The sequence below is a fragment of the Ochlerotatus camptorhynchus genome, unplaced genomic scaffold, assembly GCF_037179485.1.
Source record: "Ochlerotatus camptorhynchus isolate MF236.1 unplaced genomic scaffold, CSIRO-AGI_Acam_v1.1 ptg000096l, whole genome shotgun sequence".
In the NCBI taxonomy this organism is placed as follows: domain Eukaryota; kingdom Metazoa; phylum Arthropoda; class Insecta; order Diptera; family Culicidae; genus Ochlerotatus; species Ochlerotatus camptorhynchus.
This window is the reverse complement of record NW_027040586.1, coordinates 2,689,853-2,707,406: the sequence shown is the minus strand read 5'-3', so window position 1 is coordinate 2,707,406 and position 17,554 is coordinate 2,689,853. Positions and strand designations below refer to the sequence as shown.

At 43.3% G+C, this 17,554-nt stretch overlaps 2 protein-coding genes across 5 annotated transcripts in view; both read right to left on the bottom strand.

Moving 5' to 3' along the window:
• LOC135698835 (serine-rich adhesin for platelets-like) overlaps positions 1–17,554 on the bottom strand; it is a 158,110-nt gene that overhangs the window by 20,544 nt on the left and 120,012 nt on the right. For all 4 annotated transcript variants that reach the window (XM_065218969.1, XM_065218970.1, XM_065218968.1 and 1 more), the window contains one exon: positions 2,345–3,779. In XM_065218969.1, coding sequence (XP_065075041.1) covers positions 2,345–3,779 — 1,435 coding nt within the window. The remainder of the gene's footprint in view (positions 1–2,344; positions 3,780–17,554) is intronic.
• Positions 8,590–16,065, bottom strand: LOC135698858 (uncharacterized). The gene is made up of 3 exons (XM_065219005.1): positions 15,105–16,065; positions 9,420–14,996; positions 8,590–8,649 (listed from the first exon to the last, which is right to left on the bottom strand). The coding sequence occupies exons 2-3, from the start codon at positions 14,613–14,615 to the stop codon at positions 8,590–8,592; spliced, it is 5,256 nt and encodes a 1,751-aa protein (XP_065075077.1). The 5' UTR covers positions 14,616–14,996; positions 15,105–16,065.

Here is a 17,554-nt window from a genome sequence, read left to right as displayed (position 1 = left end):
TATTCCATTTTTTGTTTAAACTCGTTCGGAAAAGAGAGATAAAGCGTGGGTTGTGCTTAGTAGGGCGGAAATTAGGTCAAAAAGCTGATACGAATCGTAGGAATAATTTCAATGAATTTTCTGTCCAATGTTTCTATGAAGATTCATTTCAATAATATTTTAAGACATTTTAACGGAATTATGCGCAATTTTTGGGAGACTTTCAAGGCCATTTTGGCAAAGTACTTGAGTACTCAGGAAATACTGAAGAGGATTTCAAAATAATTCTGACCTTACCTACAAAGCAGTTCAAAGGGAATTATCGGATAGGTCTGAGAAGAGTGTGACGGTCATTCTGAAAAGTGCATCAAATAAATTATTAAGAATATTTTAAGAATTTCATAAGGAAAACTGGACACAGGGAGTCCAGGAAATTGTGGAATTGTAGAGTAATGTATAAGATATTAAAAAAGGTAATGCTATGCATTCTGCTATGAATGTTACTGGAAAAGATTATTTTAGGGGAATCCAGAAAATTTAGGATCATTCAAATGGAACTCAAAAAAAGGGCGAAGATATCTTGTGAAGAGTTCCAAGTAAATTCAGACTAACAAAAATTTTCATGATCTGGAACCCAGGAAAAATATACATTCCGGAATTTATGATCATTTCAAGATCCTGAGACTTCAAAAATGACGCTATCAGACTTTCATTTTAGTAATATAATAAAATTATTCTTTGGCATAACATTATTCGTAATGTTTATGCACGAATGGTACAGTTACCTGTAGGTTAGGTAAACTTAAGCCAGGTGAATTTTGCTCCAAAATAAAATTGCCTATTGGGTGTTGTGTGTTGTATTGAATTAAATTGTGAATCTGATCAACCCCAGGGTAATATTAGAATTATTTAGAACTAATTAAAATCTTTATATTCTGGCACTGCATCAAATCGTAAGGACTACATCGACTTTAAAAAAATCCATCCCATCAAATTTGCTTAATTCTTTGCTTCTCATTCTTTAAAAAAAAAGTTGTATTTTAAAAAACAATTCTAAAAATATTTTCTACACTTTTTTACTATCATTTAATTCAATTTTTGAACTGCTGCGTAATTGATATTTAAACTTTTTGGCCACACTGTGTCAATACTTTTCAACTTTTGGATGATTTAGCAATGCTAACAACTTTCACTATATGTTTAGTATTACTTCTGCGTGAAGTCAACGATTTACATAGTTGAAGATGCTAATTTCAAATAACAGACGGAAGTGGTATTTTTTATACGATAGATGAGGAGATGAAAGTATAGAATTGATAGTTCCGTTTAGAGTACGGTAGTGTGAAAATTGGATACAGAGAGTAGAAAGCGAGCTAGCCAACTTTTAGGAAGGTACAAATCAGTTTTATCATCTCTCTTTACCAAACTCCCCCTTTGAAGATGGATGGTGAGGGGTGTCCCTCCCCTGTTGAGGCCATGTTTTCAGTATTGCATGAAGTTCCTAAGAAGTTCAGTTTTTGGAACTTTTTTTATAACTTCAAGTTATTAGGAGTACGCATCGGATCTATCTTTATGGAACTTGAAAGTGGGTTTTATCGATGAATGCAGAACTTTTGGTTGCTTGGGCAGAAAGTTCTGTCGGAACTTTATTTGAACTTAATGTAACTAGAAAGTTCTGTCGGAATTTTATTTGCACTTTATAGAACTTGGAAGTGAGTTTTATCGTTGAATGCGAGATTTTCAGTTACTTGGGTATTGCTTATATGAGCAGCATAGTGGCTTTGATCGAAGACATCATATCAAGAAGAATGGCAACTTTGCCAGTTTCCAAGCGACAGATACAGCAGCGCTGCACTTGGGTGAAGATGGAAGCAGCGCATGGAAATATGAGCAAATATACAAATCTTTCTTCTGAGGTTGTTATCTTTGCTATCAAATTCGTTCGAAGCATTTACCTTTGAACGGCAGATCACGCGATTGTGCCTGTTTCAGGTTGTATTAGTAAATTAATGAGTGGCCAGTCTTCTTGATATGTTGTCTTTGCTTTGATTAACAATAGACTGAAAAACCAAATAACCCAAGAGTTTGCAACATTACATTTGTTTCCAAATTCGATTGCGCTTTCCCAAGTAAAATTTGGCTTCGTAATCCAAATTCAATTGCGCTTGTCCTGGTGAAAATATTAAAAATTGATTTTATATTGGTTTGGTGCTAAGTAGTCGTCGACTACCCTCATCCACAGCAATACAACATATACTAAAACTCTGAAATGTTTTCAAATTTCATAAACGCGAAAAAAAAATCTAAATAAAGCTAGTTAACTAAAACAAACTGTGAAAAGCAAAAAGCCTACTATGTAACTTACTGATAGTATACAAAGACTCCAGTTCCGGATCACGATTTTTGAAGATCTTATTGTTCTGCAAGGTGCTCGAATTAAGCCCTCCGGGAGTACCGTTCATGCGGAACCCGTTGCTACCGTACAGCCCATCCAGATTATTATTATGATTTCCTATCACAGGCGACGAGCTCATCGGTTTCAACGAGTGACTCGTAGGAGACGTTAGCAAGTTGTACGAATTGGTGGCCTGTTGCAGTTTATGGCTGCTGTTGATCAAATCCGGTGTTGGTAAAATGCCGGGATTATTATTTTCCGTATCAGAAACGTGGCCACTCGAAAGCCCATCCTCGAGAACCGGCATGCTAGTGTAATAGCGTGCATAGTTACTGGCGTTGCCAACCGCTGCCGTATTTACTCCATTATCAATCATCGTGGAAGAGTTGATCCCAGTGGATGCACTTATGACACCATTATTCAGATCGTCACACATCATATCACTACCACCGTTAGCCATCATACCATACTCGCTGCCGTACTTGAGAGAGATCTCGCTATCGTAATCGCCGCAGTTGCTCTCGTAATCGGTAGTATCCGGGGAATAGTTGAAGTTTTTACTATGACGACGAGTCAACGGCTTTTTGCCGTTTCCAGAACCCCCACCACCGCCGCCGTTGCTCTTCATTTTCATCCCGTTTCCGTTCGCAATGAACTGCGTCGAGTCGAGATTACTTTCATTAATCACATCACAACTGCTGGCACGGCTTCCGGGATCCAAGTACAGGCTAAAATGTCTTTCGTGTTCCTGATACTGCTGCGGTTGCTGTTGATGCTGTAGCATCACGTGCTGCCGCACATTGCTCAGATGTTGTTGCTGCTGCTGCTGTTCCTGAGATTGTTGCTGTAGTCGTTGTTGCTGCTGTTGGTGGTGGAGGAAACTATGATGATGATGATTCGCACTATAAATATCTATTTCTTCTTCATCCTCTCCATCGTTATCGTCATCATTTTCGCCACTAACGGTAACTATTCCGGCTAGAACGTTCGAACCAACGCCCGCGAGTTTCTTTTCCTGTTTCTTCTTCCGGAAGCTGGTGTAACCGTTTTTGATTCTTGGTTTGCTCTTGACGTTGATCATGTACTTCAGATTACTACCAATCCCACCTTCGGCGTCATCGTCGTCGTCGTCTTCGTCATCCTCCTCACCTTCTTCTTCGCCTTCTTCCAATTCCTCACAAACATCGTCATCATCGCCATCCCCATCGGCGTCGCTATTATTGTTATTGGTTGGTGATTTGCGAGATGCAATTGCCGCACTGATGTCCTGCTGCTGTCTGATACTGCCGCCGGTACCGGTCAGTGTCGTCATTGGTTTCTGCTGCTCCGTGACGGTAGCCGCACCGATGTAGGTCGTCTCCAGTGCTTTTCCATCCAGCTCAACCGGATACTCATAATGGATGTCCTGTGTGTGCGGTAGAAATGAGAAGAGAAAACCAGAAAATGGGTTAACATTTTTGGGACATGGACATGGCTCATTTTGTTTGATTGAAATATATGCCTCAGTCGGTATGACCGTCTGATGAAATTGGGATAGAATGAATTGCCCTGGCGGAATAACGTACACCGCACACCGTAAGTGTTGTTACGTGTTTTCGCTGTCATCGCGTCATGTCGCAGGCTTGCGGTCAGAATTGATGGAAAGCTTTTTCCATTTTATCTTACAAGTAGTGCAAGCAGCTCTGGGATCAGCAAGTTCCAGACATGGTTTCGGCATTAAAACGCAGTGTACATGATTTTTGCCGGTTTATGTTTGAATCAAGGGATCAATTGATTAATTGCTCTATCACGTATCAAAAAGCAAACATGGTCAAACTTTCAAGCATTAAATGAAAATGATTTATTATCTATAGTCGTAGAACAGAAGGGGAATTGCTAACAAATCGGTGAATCAAAAAGTGGTTCGTTTTTCTGCTCAACAAGCGATGCGTTGTGGTAGCATTCCACACGGGCTTCTATATGCACTAACACCATCATAGCATGCTGCCTATCTTAACTGTAGGCAGTAGGCATCTACTGCGCTAGGTGCGCTAGTGGAGCTACTGTCTGATACGAAGTTCCACTTCTGTTCTGTGTTATAGCTCTACTGCGTTGTTAACCCATTAACGTCAAAGGTGTTCTACAATTGAGAAATAGCCACGAAGTTGGAGACGGAGTCGGACGCATTTTTGAGCAGCTCGAAGAAAAAGTACCGACTCCGACTGTTATGAAAAAATAATGTGAAACTACATCCTAATTTGGTTCACGTGCAAATGTTTTGGATCATGAACGATTCGATTGAATTTGAATGCCCAACATGAACCGTCTAAGGCCAGCTGTCTAAGCTGATTTTGATATAATGAACCTCCTCATACCACAGTTATAAACGTAATGCTTTCAATGTTCGTATTTGCTATTAAATTTCAAGTTTCACGAGAGCATGATGTAAAAGTATTATTATTTTCCAAATGAACACGGTTTATAAAGCTATTTTTGGTGAAACATGCAAGTGAGACAAAAATATAAAATCTCAATGAATGGAAATATAAATATTCAAATTATTTAAATAATTTGCATTATTTAAAGCGGACAACGTCAAGGGATGGTTAACTCTGCTACCAAACTCAATATTTAAGGGACCATCGAGTTAAGGCCCAAACGCAATGTGGGCGGAAGCGGAACGGAAACGGAAAGTTTGACAGTTGTCATAAATTACATCAAGGACAGGACCCGCCAGCTGCTAGTGAAAAAATAAGATCATTTGCCTGCCAGAAAAGGCCACTTTAGATTGGTCGAATTGGCCTAAGAGGAAGAGGAGACAAGTGGCTTCTTATTATTTTATCTCTATCTGTATCTATATCTATCTCTATCTTACGCACTTCAAATCGGCCAATCACGAGCTGGTTCACGTTTGACAAAAAAGTTGTTCGTTTTCGCCCCCGTATTGTCTTCTCTTCCTCTTAGGAATTGACAAACGCCTGCTATCACCAGCGCTGCCGGATTGTTTTCAAGATTATCGGTATCAAAGGTTTAAAAAAATCGATATTTATCGGTATTTTATTTTTTTAATTAATTTTATATTTTTGCCGTTATTGAAGGCGAAAATTCAAACTTTTGGACCAAGAACGAACATTTTGCTTGGAAGTCGGCAGAAATTTGCGGAGAGTGTTTAAATTAGTTTCAGAAGGAAGCCGAACAAAATTCCAGAGAAAGAATAAAGAAGCTCTTCTGGAGGAAGTTTGAAGAAGTTCTACGAAAGGTCGGAAAAAACCTCCGGGGAACTTCCGAGACAAATATTGGGAAACTTTTGACGAACATTTAAACAAGCTATCGGAAAAAATATTGGATGACACATCCATAGGATGCCAGAAAATATTTGGAATTCGGAAACAAATTCCAGAAGTAGAAGCTCAGAAGAAGCCCAGAAAAACTTTCTATTAGAAGTAAAAAAAAACTCATGGAACTCTTATCGCTTATGGAGAAACTCCCAGAAGAAGGCAAAAGAAATGTCTACAGATACATTCGGTAGAAGTTTGATTGAACCTTCTTGAGTAGACGAATGAAGCTTCCTAGAAACGCTGGAAGAAACGTCGTATGGAAGATTGGAATAAACTTTTGGAGAAAGTCGGAAGTCAGAGGGACAGTCGAAAGAAAATTCAAGGAGAAGTCAAGTTGAGAATAAATGCCGGAAGAAAGAGATTTCTTGGGGGAGTTCGAACAACATTCCCTGGAGTTCCTTACATGTTCTAATGATTCATAAAATTACCTGATATTTATAAAACATACCTGACGATCCCGCAATGTACCTTAAGTTTTCGGAATATTCCTGAAATACACTTCGGAATATCCCGAAAGTTCTTACAATTTTCCTGAAGTTATTTGTGCTGTTTTGTAGTTCTCTTCTGATCATCCTAGAAGTATTTGGAACTTCCCTGATTATACAGAAACTACCAAAAAATTTCTAATCTTCTAAGCCTTCAATTCTGGAAGTTCTGGAATAATTCGAAACTTCTTAAGTACTCTCACAATTAATTGAAATTAATTTAACATCAGCATTGAAGTTCTCTGATCTACCGGATTTAATTTCCATTTTTAAAAGTTCTCGAAACTGCCATTAAAATGCACGAACCTCCCTTAAAATATTCGCACATTTTCCTAATGTTCATGTTACTTCCTTTACGTTTCCAAAATGTTCGTGAACCTCTTGGAATTTAACTGAAGTTTTTGGACATCCCTTAAGTTTCTCGGAGCTCCATTCAGGGTTCAGTACTTTAATAGAAATTAATTGATCTGTTCAATTAACATGAAACAAATTAAACTGTCCTGAATACCATAAAATTTCCCTGAAGTACTTTGGAAATCCAAAATATGTCTGATGTTTTCTTAAGTTCATTGGAGTTTTCTATACTTTTCTGAACTTTGCAGGTTTTCGAATTTTAACAAAAGTAAATGAACCCGTCTTTAATTTATCGGAACCTACCCTAACTTACCCAAAACTCTGAAGTTTTCTGAAGATGCAGAACTGAAGCTAATACTTAGAAAAGCAATAAAACTCTGGAAGCATCCCTGAAGTTTCGGGGAAGCTGAAAACAAAACTGGCAGTAGAAAACGGGAGAACCTTTCTAGAGAAGCCAGAAGAAGCTTCCAAGGGAAGTCGAAACAACTTCCCGGTAGGACTCGGGAAATAACCTACGGGGTAAGGGGAAGAAAATTCCAGGGGAAATATGGAACAAACTTCCAAGGGAAAAATAAATAAACTTCAGGAAGTTATAAAATTAACATGGATTTCACTGAATAAAAGTATTTCCTGATTTCCAGAAATTACTGGGATGAGCCATCAGCTATTTCTCGATTGATGAATAATTTTTTGAGCAGACTAAAAAGTTTTTAGATATTCAAAAAGATAACAATCTTTCACAATAGTTTCGTCTGACAGTTCAGCGGGCAGACAATAATCATTTTGAAAATCTCAAAAATCGGTATTCTGAAAAAGCTTATCGGCAACACAGGCTATCACACTGTTTATGAGGGGTACTTGTTGTTGGCATGGCCGTGCTGCTAGCAATCGGTAATTTTTCTATTTTTCATTTTGTTGACCGCAAACAATCTTTTGCTTTGTTTTTTTTTTACTGGGAAAACGAAGTACAGTGCATAGTTATTAAATGTGGTCACAGTGACGTATCAAACCCAGGGCATCACGTTTATCAGTTCTCGAAGGATCCAATTGTTCGCCAGGAGTGGATTAAAGTCTGCTTGAGAAACGAAAACAAGGAAGACATTATTTTTTTAAGATTTCTCCCCACGGCAGAATGTGCTGCGTAAGAGCAAATCGTAAATTTAACTAACTGAGTTTCCAGTTATCAACTTTTATGATTGATAATAGTAGGTTCATTTCCTGAATGGCAAGACGAATCCAATTGGAACCTGTATCATTCAAATTGACGTCGCTTCGTTGGACGATGAGTGACAAGAAATGAATGTGATCTCAAACAAAAATTACATCAGGAAATCTATCTCTGAGCTGACACGTCCTGTCCTAGGTTCTAACTAGTTTTCAATCCAACAAGTCGGCTTACTCAGATCGATTTTTTTCGCTTTCGCTGTCATTGCGCTTGGCAAAAGGGAGGATGTTGAGTTAGGGTGGTAAATTCAGGAAATTTGTATGGACAAAGAGGTCGCAGTAGCCTGGATTTCAATAGAGTTAGGGAGAGATCGAGTAAGAAAAAGTTGTCTAAAAATCTTACAAAATTATTCAAAAGCACCTTTGTTAATCCGTACAATATACAAATATTGCGAAAATTTGGTTGTTTTTAGCAAATTTTAGAAAAAGATTGGTTCGGTTTTGAAAAAAATCAAAATGCTTTAAGTCTGTTCCAGCTAAAATTGTTTGTTGGGAACATCTCTGATCACGCCTTCCTTCGGATGGGAAGTAAAGCCGTTGGTCCCCGGTTCATGAGTTGATGGGTCGATAGGTAGGGTCCAGGTGTGGGAGCTGCCTTCCTGGCACGTCGGTAGCATTGGTGCTCAGCACGGAAAACAAGATCGACGGAAAAAACAAACCAAAGGAAAAAAAAAAAACGTAAGGGGGATGCTCCGGATAAATTCAAATTTGTCTTTGCAGATAAATTCGCTCGCAAGTTGATGATTTGGCGAGGCATCTGCAGTTGCGGAAAGAAAACAAAGGTTTTCATCACTGGAGTGACTATGTGTGGTTCCTGCTTGCTTACCGGTTCGCCTTATCCTTCAATAGCGGCGTTGAGCGAGGCAGCCAAACCAACATCGAGCAGTAGAGGTGACTTCCGACGAACAAGGGGAAGTAGGCATGCATAGTCCACATTCAATCGTGGTAGCAGAACTTAAACGCCATCGAATTTCTTCACCGAACGGCCACTCTTAAAAATGCGAAGCAAAGGGCACTTATAAAAAAACTCTACACTTTATTACACGCAACAACGACATTTAATTCTACGGACACTACATGGGTTTATTCTTAACTTAAATGAACTTAAACTAAACACATTAAAAATTGGTTTCCGACGTGCGGGTCGAGCACCCGTTCTTCACCGTGACCTAGGCGATACTGATCCGACCTACATCCAGGCAGTTCATCCGAAGGCCTTCAACAGCCGACAATCCTGCGATGTTTTCCTCTCCCGTGCGAGAATATCCCACGATCAGCTTTCCTTCTTATCACGCCACAACGGTTGATAAGAGCGATCGTGATATCGTACCTAATGTCTTCTCTTTCGTTCCAGTCCTTGTTTCGGTGATGGTGTGATGATCATGAGTGGATGAGAGCGAGAGTGGTCCAGCTCAGGGTTGACGCTTCGGGGGGCCGTACTCTTCAACATCCTCACCCACCCAGAAAGTTCTGAAATTTCTGCAAATAAAAAGAAAAAAACCTCTTCGCGGGATAGGGATAGGAAGGATGTTTATTTGTTCCGGATTGTTGACTCCGGATTGTTGACTCCGGATCATCGTTGTCGTCCTGGATCGGTAGAAGACAAATTTTCTCCACCGGACGAATTAGTAGTCCTGTAGCGGTTTTCAAGGTGACCACTCTTACGATTCCGTCTTCACCGGGGTGTACCTTGACTATCCGCCCCATCTTCCAGTGCATAGGAGGTTGATTCTCATCCCTAATGATGACTAGCGTTCCGACATCGATGGGAACAGCTGGTTTCCATCGTTTTGTTCGTCCTTGAAGCTGGCACAAGTACTCTCTTCGCCAGCGCTTCCAGAAGTCTTGCAGCCTTCGCTGGGTCAGCTGCCATTGATTGAGTCGATTGAGAGGTACGTCCGTAAAGTCTGGCTCGGGAAACGCTTGCAGTGATTCTCCAACCAGAAAGTGAGCAGGCGTTAATGGCTGTAGATCATTCGGGTCATCTGACATGGGAGTGAGAGGGCGAGAGTTGAGGCATGCTTCAACTTGAGTGAGCAGTGTACTCATATCTTCCGGGGATACTGGTGCTTCTCCTACGACTTTCAGTAAATGGGTTTTAGCCGACCGAACTGCAGCCTCCCATAGGCCACCGAAGTGTGGCGCGCTCGGAGGGTTGAAGTGCCACTGTATTCCTTCCTTGGCTAATTCCCTGGTGACAACTTCACGGTGTTCATTGTTCTTGAGCAACTTGAGGAAGTCCTGCAACTTATTCCGTGCACCGACAAAGTTGGTGCCATTGTCGGAGAAAATATCGGTACACCGCCCTCGCCTGGCGATAAACCGTCTCAGAGCCTGAAGAAATCTGTCGGTTGACAAATCCGAGACAAATTCCATGTGCACAGCCTTGGTACACATACAAATGAAAATCGCTACATAGGCTTTGACTGCCGGACGCCTTGGAGCGAGCCTTACATAGATTGGACCAAAGTAGTCCACACCCGTCCGTGAAAAGGGTCGAGATACCGTGACTCGTGACGATGGTAGATCCCCCATCTGTTGTTGGACTGACGATGGTTTCGAGCGGAAGCACGTCTGACATCTGTGGATTATGTTCCTCACCACACTCCTTCCTCCTAATGGCCAGAAGCGAAGTCTTACAACACTCAACAGCAGTTGTGGTCCAGCGTGTAGCAGTCGCTCGTGGTAGTGTCGTAGCAGCATGTGAGTGAATAGATGCCGTGCTGGCAGTACAACCGGATGCTTGGTTTCTTCCGTTTCCATGGAATGCTTCAAACGGCCGCCAAGCCGAATTAGTTGATTCGTCGATATGAATGGACTGAACCACCGCAACGCCGATCCTCTCGCAACTGCCTCCCCTTTGGACAACGCCTTCCATTCTGTCTCGAAAACTTCCTTCTGTACCAAGCGGACCAGGGTGTTTTCCGCCTCCTTCAGCTCTGCCGACGACAGGTACGCTGGGTAATTCCTCTCCATTCGCGGTGTTCGTAGAAGCTTCATATAACGCAGCCAATATGCTGTACAACGAGCAAGATCTGTGTAGGACGAGAACTTGCTGAAGTACGTTTGGTTGAATTCGGCGAATACAGAAGCTGGTGCAGCAACTACAGTCCGCCTTTTTTCTTCATCTCTTTCTCCAGTTGGTGAATTATGTGGCAGGCTTGGCCATTGACCTTCTTCTTCCTCTAGCCAGCTCGGTCCTTGCCACCAGAACGAATTGTTCACGATATCTTCCGGTGAAATCCCTCTGGAGATAAGATCTGCGGGATTTTGAATTCCTGGAACGTGTCGCCATTGAGATTCCTGGGTAATGGACTGTATTTTTGAAACTCTGTTTGCAACGAAGGTGGTCCAGGTCATTGGAGGAGCTTCTATCCAACGCAGAACGCAGGTGGAATCTGTCCAGAAAAACGACTTTCCCTTGAACCGAATCGATTGTGCAACCTTTTCAAAGAGCTCTGACGCAAGGAGCGCCCCGCACAATTCCAGTCGGGGAATTGTTTGACATTTCAACGGCGCTACCCTTGATTTGGAGGTAAGAAGACGAATTTTCACTTCTCCGTTGACATTCTGGCTCCTCATGTACAGACATGCTCCATACGCCTTCTCCGAGGCATCCGAGAAACAGTGGATCTCCGTCGAGACAGCATTCGAAGTGATGACACAACGGTCAATGCGTATTTCATTAAACAGTGGTAGCTGTTCGTGGAATTTTCTCCAGGGCTCACCCACCGTCGATGGTAGCGACTGGTCCCAATCAAGCCCTTGACCTTGTCCGTCACGTAATGCCCATAACTGTTGCATAAATATCTTGGCCGATGTTATGGCAGCTCCCAACAGCCCCAGAGGGTCAAACAGTGTGGCAATTACTGACAGCACGTATCGTTTAGTGAGTGGTGTATCAGGGTTCAGACTAGGAACTGAAAACTGGTACTTGAGAGTATCGGAGACTGGCATCCAAGTTAGCCCCAGTGTTTTGATTGAGGGATCTGGATCCAAAACAATCCCTTCTGACGACCGAATCGCCAGGTCTTCCTCCGGAATGCCTTCCAGCACCGCTGGGCAATTCGAAGCCCATTTCCGCAGCTTGAATCCACCACTTGACATCATTGTGTTTAGCTGTACCCGCAATGTGGTTGCTGTTTCTTCGTCGTCCGCCCCTGTAATGACATCGTCCATGTAGGTGTCATCGAGAACCGCTCTCGCTGCGAGTGGATATTGTGCCTCTTCATCCAAGGCTAGCTGTTTGAGCGTTCTTGTCGCCAGGAAAGGTGCCGATTTAGTACCATATGTCACGGTGTTGAGCTCGTACAGATGAACACATTCCGCAGGTGAAAAGCGCCACAGAATGCACTGCAATGCACGTTCCAGTAGGTGAACAAGAATTTGTCGGAACATTTTCTCAACGTCCGACACAAGCATGATTTGTTTTGTCCGACTGCGGAGTGTAATGGATCGAAGGTCCTCCTGAATGACTGCCCCTGTCATTAGCACGTCGTTGAGTGATACTCCGTTGGATGTCTTGCACGACGCGTCGAAAACCACCCTCACCTTGGTGGTGGTACTTGCCTCCTTGATGACTGGATGGTGTGGGAGGAAGCACCGTTTATCCAACTCCGTATCCGTTTCAACCACCTCACGCATGTGACCGAGCTTGATGTAGTCCTCCATAAACGCATTGTATTGTTCCCGAAGCGATGAATCCTTAGCCAGTCTGCGTTCCGTTCCTTGGAGACGCCGGTATGCGATGTCCCTTGACTCGCCCAACCGTGAGACGGCGTCTTCATTCATCGGTAGTGAGACGGTGTACCGACCGTCCGAACCTCGTTGTACTGTGCTGACAAAGATGTCTTCACACCGTGTTTCCTCCGGCGAGTGAGCCTTGCCTGACTCAACCTCCTCACAGGACCAGAAACGAGAGATCAATGCATCCAACTCATCCAGCGTCGATACATTGCATGTGATTTGGAGAGAGCGAGATGGAACAGAGACACCACCGCTTACTATCCATCCAAATACGGACTCATGGAGAGCTGGATTACCTTCTCCCAGGGACATTCTTCGACCAGTTTCGAAGAAATCGAAAAAGTGTTCGATACCGAGAACGAGATCCACTGCGTTCGGTTCGAAAAATGCGGGATCAGCCAGTTTAATTCCGCTTGGAAGCGACCATCCATTCGTATCCACTCTGATTGTTGGCAGGTTCACCGTCACCTTCGGGAGAACCAGAAAGTCTAGTTCACGTGAGAACTGAGACACTCGTGAGCGCACCAATGCGTGTACCCTTTGTTTGACCTTGATGGTCGCTTGTCCGATCCCGAGCACCGATATATCCACTCGGTCGCGAGTTACCTTCATCAGCTGACTCAATCGCTCAGTGATAAAATTGCTCTCCGACCCTGAGTCCAGAAGAGCGCGAGCGTGATGGCGACAGCCATTGTCATCCTCAATTATAACGGCAGCCGTTGCCAACAGTACCTGTGATGCATGCTGGTGGACCGTACCAGACACCAATGCATTCGTAGCTGTCATGCTAGCTACTTGGCTGGAACGAGATTTCGATGGATCTTCAGGAGGAAAAGGTTTGTTGCATCCAGCAGCAGCCGATACCCGTTTATCACCATCTCCTTTTGGGTTGAAACACACCAGTGAGTGGTGGCGACCCTTACAGTGCCGACAAGAATATTTGGATTGGCATTCCCTAGCCAAGTGTCCGGCCTTGAAACAATTCCGGCAGAGCGAGTGTGTCTTCAGAAGAGCATCTCTGTCTGAAACCTCCAGCCGTTGGAAAGCGTTGCACTGATAAATCGGATGATTTGTTGAGCAGACCACGCAGCGTCCCCCAGACGTTTGGGTTGAACCATAGCTGGCCTTCACCGATGATGATTTCTGCTTCTGTTGTGATTGTGTCTGCTGAACACCCCTAGTGTCAACAGACCTCGATGGTAGACAGTCCAATACCTGGATTCTACGATGCAGAAATTCAGTCAGATCCGCTAGCAAATCTTGCTCCTTCGTTGCAGATAGCTCCTCCCACCCCCTTCGTGTAACAGGGTCCAGTCGAGCAGTGAGGATATTCAGCAGCAGAAGATCCTTATAATCGGCTGGCTGGATAATCTGATCGAGAGTCTGCACTATCCTCTCAAAGCCTTCCACAAGAGTGTGCAGTTCAGTTCCAGATTCCTTGGAGAGCGTAGGCAGCTTAAACAACGACTGTACCTGCCGCTTTTTCAAGTGCTTGCTGTTATTGTACCGGCGCAATAATGATTCCCAGGCCACCTGGTAGTTGGCCTTCGTGATCGGTAGAGAATCGATCAGGTTCCTTGGTTCCCCTTGCAGACACCCTTTAAGGTAGTGGAACTTTTCCACATCTGGTAGATCCACCTTCCAATGGATGAGTGACGTGTATAAATCACGGAAGCTAAGCCATTCATCGATGTCACCGTTGAAAGTTTGCAGTTTGATCTGTGGAAGACGAACGTGATCAACGGATCCGTGCACCGAAGCATCACTTGTTCGCATGGACTGTTCCAATGCCTGTGCTCCCTGGAAATCCTTGGCTTTGTCCATTAAAAACGACTTCGCTTCATAGTAGCGATCGCTGAACTCCGTACGCTCCTTCTCTAGCGTGGCACTTTCCGGTTTGTAGTCATCGTGGGCGAAGATTTCCACTAAGACCTCACTGTAACTTTCCCAAAGTTGATCCAACTTACCCAGGCGTACCTCAACCTCAGTAGCGGTGTTGGTTTCTCTAAACGCTTGCACAAACCGCAAAATATCGTTGAAGGACAGGTTGATTTCCTTCAAACGAGCCGTCAATGCCCTCATCGACGGTGGCTTCTTGGTAGCGGTAGGTAGCATGGTAATATGTCACGATAATCGGGAACCAAAGAGAGAAGCGTTGTGTAGTATGCTGCGAGTTGACCTAGCTTCGCTAGGCATATACTGCATTAATTTACCCGAGAAAACGAATAGTGGTGCTCCAGTTCAATCGAGTAAAGATGATCAACCCAAACAAGTCGTATGACGTCACACAATTCACCGAAATGCAGCAATAACTCAGGTGGCGAAGCGGAGATGCAAGCGAGGAGAGAGAATATGGTGTAGTAACCGAATAAGTCGGCTTCGGCCGGGCATATACTGAGGCAACTTACTCGTATAACCAACAGCAGTACAATCCCGGTTAAGTCCGAATATCCAAAACCAGAACGTAAATGATTCGCAAATAGATCGTTCAACGATCTTTCAGGGCTCAGCAAGTGGATGGAAAAGCGAAGAGGATAGGTTCCATTCAAAATTGTGTATTTATCTATTTCTAGCTTCGGCAGTACACTAAAAAAGTTCACTCACCCGAGAAAACTAAAGATGATACCGCCTCTTCGTTCCAAAATGCCGACGCAGTTGAGTTGCTATGCGAGTCCTATCGTGATGGCTTGATGAATGGATGCAACCCCACTGATACCACAGTGGCTACTGGTGAAACTTGCCGTTCCAGGTAATCGGTAGACGAAAAACCAGTACTTCGTAGGCTCCGATGTGTGGTTGGGAGGACGGCTTCCCTTGCCGTCGGTTGATGATCGCAGGTCCAGAAAACACGTCGAAAAATTGCGTTAGTATGTTGTAGGGTCCGATTCGACTGGACATATACTGCACTATCTTAGCTTACCTGAGCAAGAAGGCGTTGCGCCAGTCCAGCGATCCAAAAAACGATTTCCAATTCCGGGTATTCGTCAGCACAGACCGTCCGTGCTTTGACTATCATGCAGTGGCCTATCAATTTCGTTGCATGCAAAACTCGTTTCCAGTAATTCAATTCCAAATGGCTGTCCCAAGCCAAATCGAGCCTAAGAAACCGCGATGGCGCTCCAGTCCATGCGACGCTAAATCCCAAGCGATCAGGCTTTGTGCAAAGTGCGATGGCTCCCATGCAATTGTTGCAGAGTGCGGTGACCTCTGATGGTGTAGTGTGTGGTGATGCAATGGCGTTCGAAAGCGATGGCCGAAACCAGCGTCGACCCAGTGCCGACGGAGTATTCCAGAGCACGCAGATGGTCCACCATCCGGCTCGAAGGACCAAAATGTGTGGTTCCTGCTTGCTTACCGGTTCGCCTTATCCTTCAATAGCGGCGTTGAGCGAGGCAGCCAAACCAACATCGAGCAGTAGAGGTGACTTCCGACGAACAAGGGGAAGTAGGCATGCATAGTCCACATTCAATCGTGGTAGCAGAACTTAAACGCCATCGAATTTCTTCACCGAACGGCCACTCTTAAAAATGCGAAGCAAAGGGCACTTATAAAAAAACTCTACACTTTATTACACGCAACAACGACATTTAATTCTACGGACACTACATGGGTTTATTCTTAACTTAAATGAACTTAAACTAAACACATTAAAAATTGGTTTCCGACGTGCGGGTCGAGCACCCGTTCTTCACCGTGACCTAGGCGATACTGATCCGACCTACATCCAGGCAGTTCATCCGAAGGCCTTCAACAGCCGACAATCCTGCGATGTTTTCCTCTCCCGTGCGAGAATATCCCACGATCAGCTTTCCTTCTTATCACGCCACAACGGTTGATAAGAGCGATCGTGATATCGTACCTAATGTCTTCTCTTTCGTTCCAGTCCTTGTTTCGGTGATGGTGTGATGATCATGAGTGGATGAGAGCGAGAGTGGTCCAGCTCAGGGTTGACGCTTCGGGGGGCCGTACTCTTCAACAGACTATGAATGGACAACTGTACAAGGAGAAGTGTCTCTAGAACATAATTTTGCCGTTCATTCAATCACACGAAGGTCCCGTAAAGTTCAGGCCTGACTTAACCAGTTGCCATTACAGCCGCGATGTCATAGAATGGTATAATCAGAATAATGTCGAATTTATTGAGAAAAGTATCAATCCACCAAATTGTCCGGATTTTCGTCCCATTGAAAAATTTTGGGCAATTATCAAGCGCAAATTGGAGAAATGTGACAAAACGATCAAAACACCATCTGATTTGGAGAAGTGGTGGAAAAGAATGGTAGATGAGGTTGACAGTACTAATGTGCAAGACATGATGAGAGGTATTCCGCGAAAAGCTCGTAAATTGATCCGAAAAACTGACGAATAATATTTGTTGTATGTTTCCCTTAAAGCTAAATGAAAATCCTACAAAATGATACCCTTAGCGTTTTTGTACTTTATTTCGCTTTGAAGAAATGACCTATTTTGTACGGCCAAATTCTTAATGGAACAGACTTTAGTTGAGATCAATTATGTTTACACTGTTTTTATTTGAAATTTAAAAACATCCCTATTAAAAATAACCATGAGAAAGAGCTTAACCAACCGGTAGAAACTAACGATTTAAAATTGGCTCACTACTTGACTAGTCTATTGGTCCCAAGTAAATCGATTAACGTATCCCATTCTAGTCGAAATTCTAGTACTACTCTATGTTTGTTTTGATTCGCTATGAAAGTTTGACAGATAAAATGAGGGGTTCGTGGATTTTTCAATGTTTCGAGGGGTGCATCGGTTAGCTTGGAACCGAAGATAGTACTATAGCTGAGGCAAAAAGTTGAGCACGTTTCTTCGGGACCTGCTGGTCTTAGAGTTACCTCTATGACTTAACCACGTATTCGGGGTATCATCCAAACCATTTGAATGATAGTTCTAGCGTCCAGGCTACCGTTCGTTTATGGTATTTGTTAGTTAAGGATAGCATATGCTTTTAATTCCAGCTAAAAATGACCAAAACTTGTGAAAATTTCCTTCAAACTTGCAGAATTATGTTGGAAGTTGTGATAAATTTT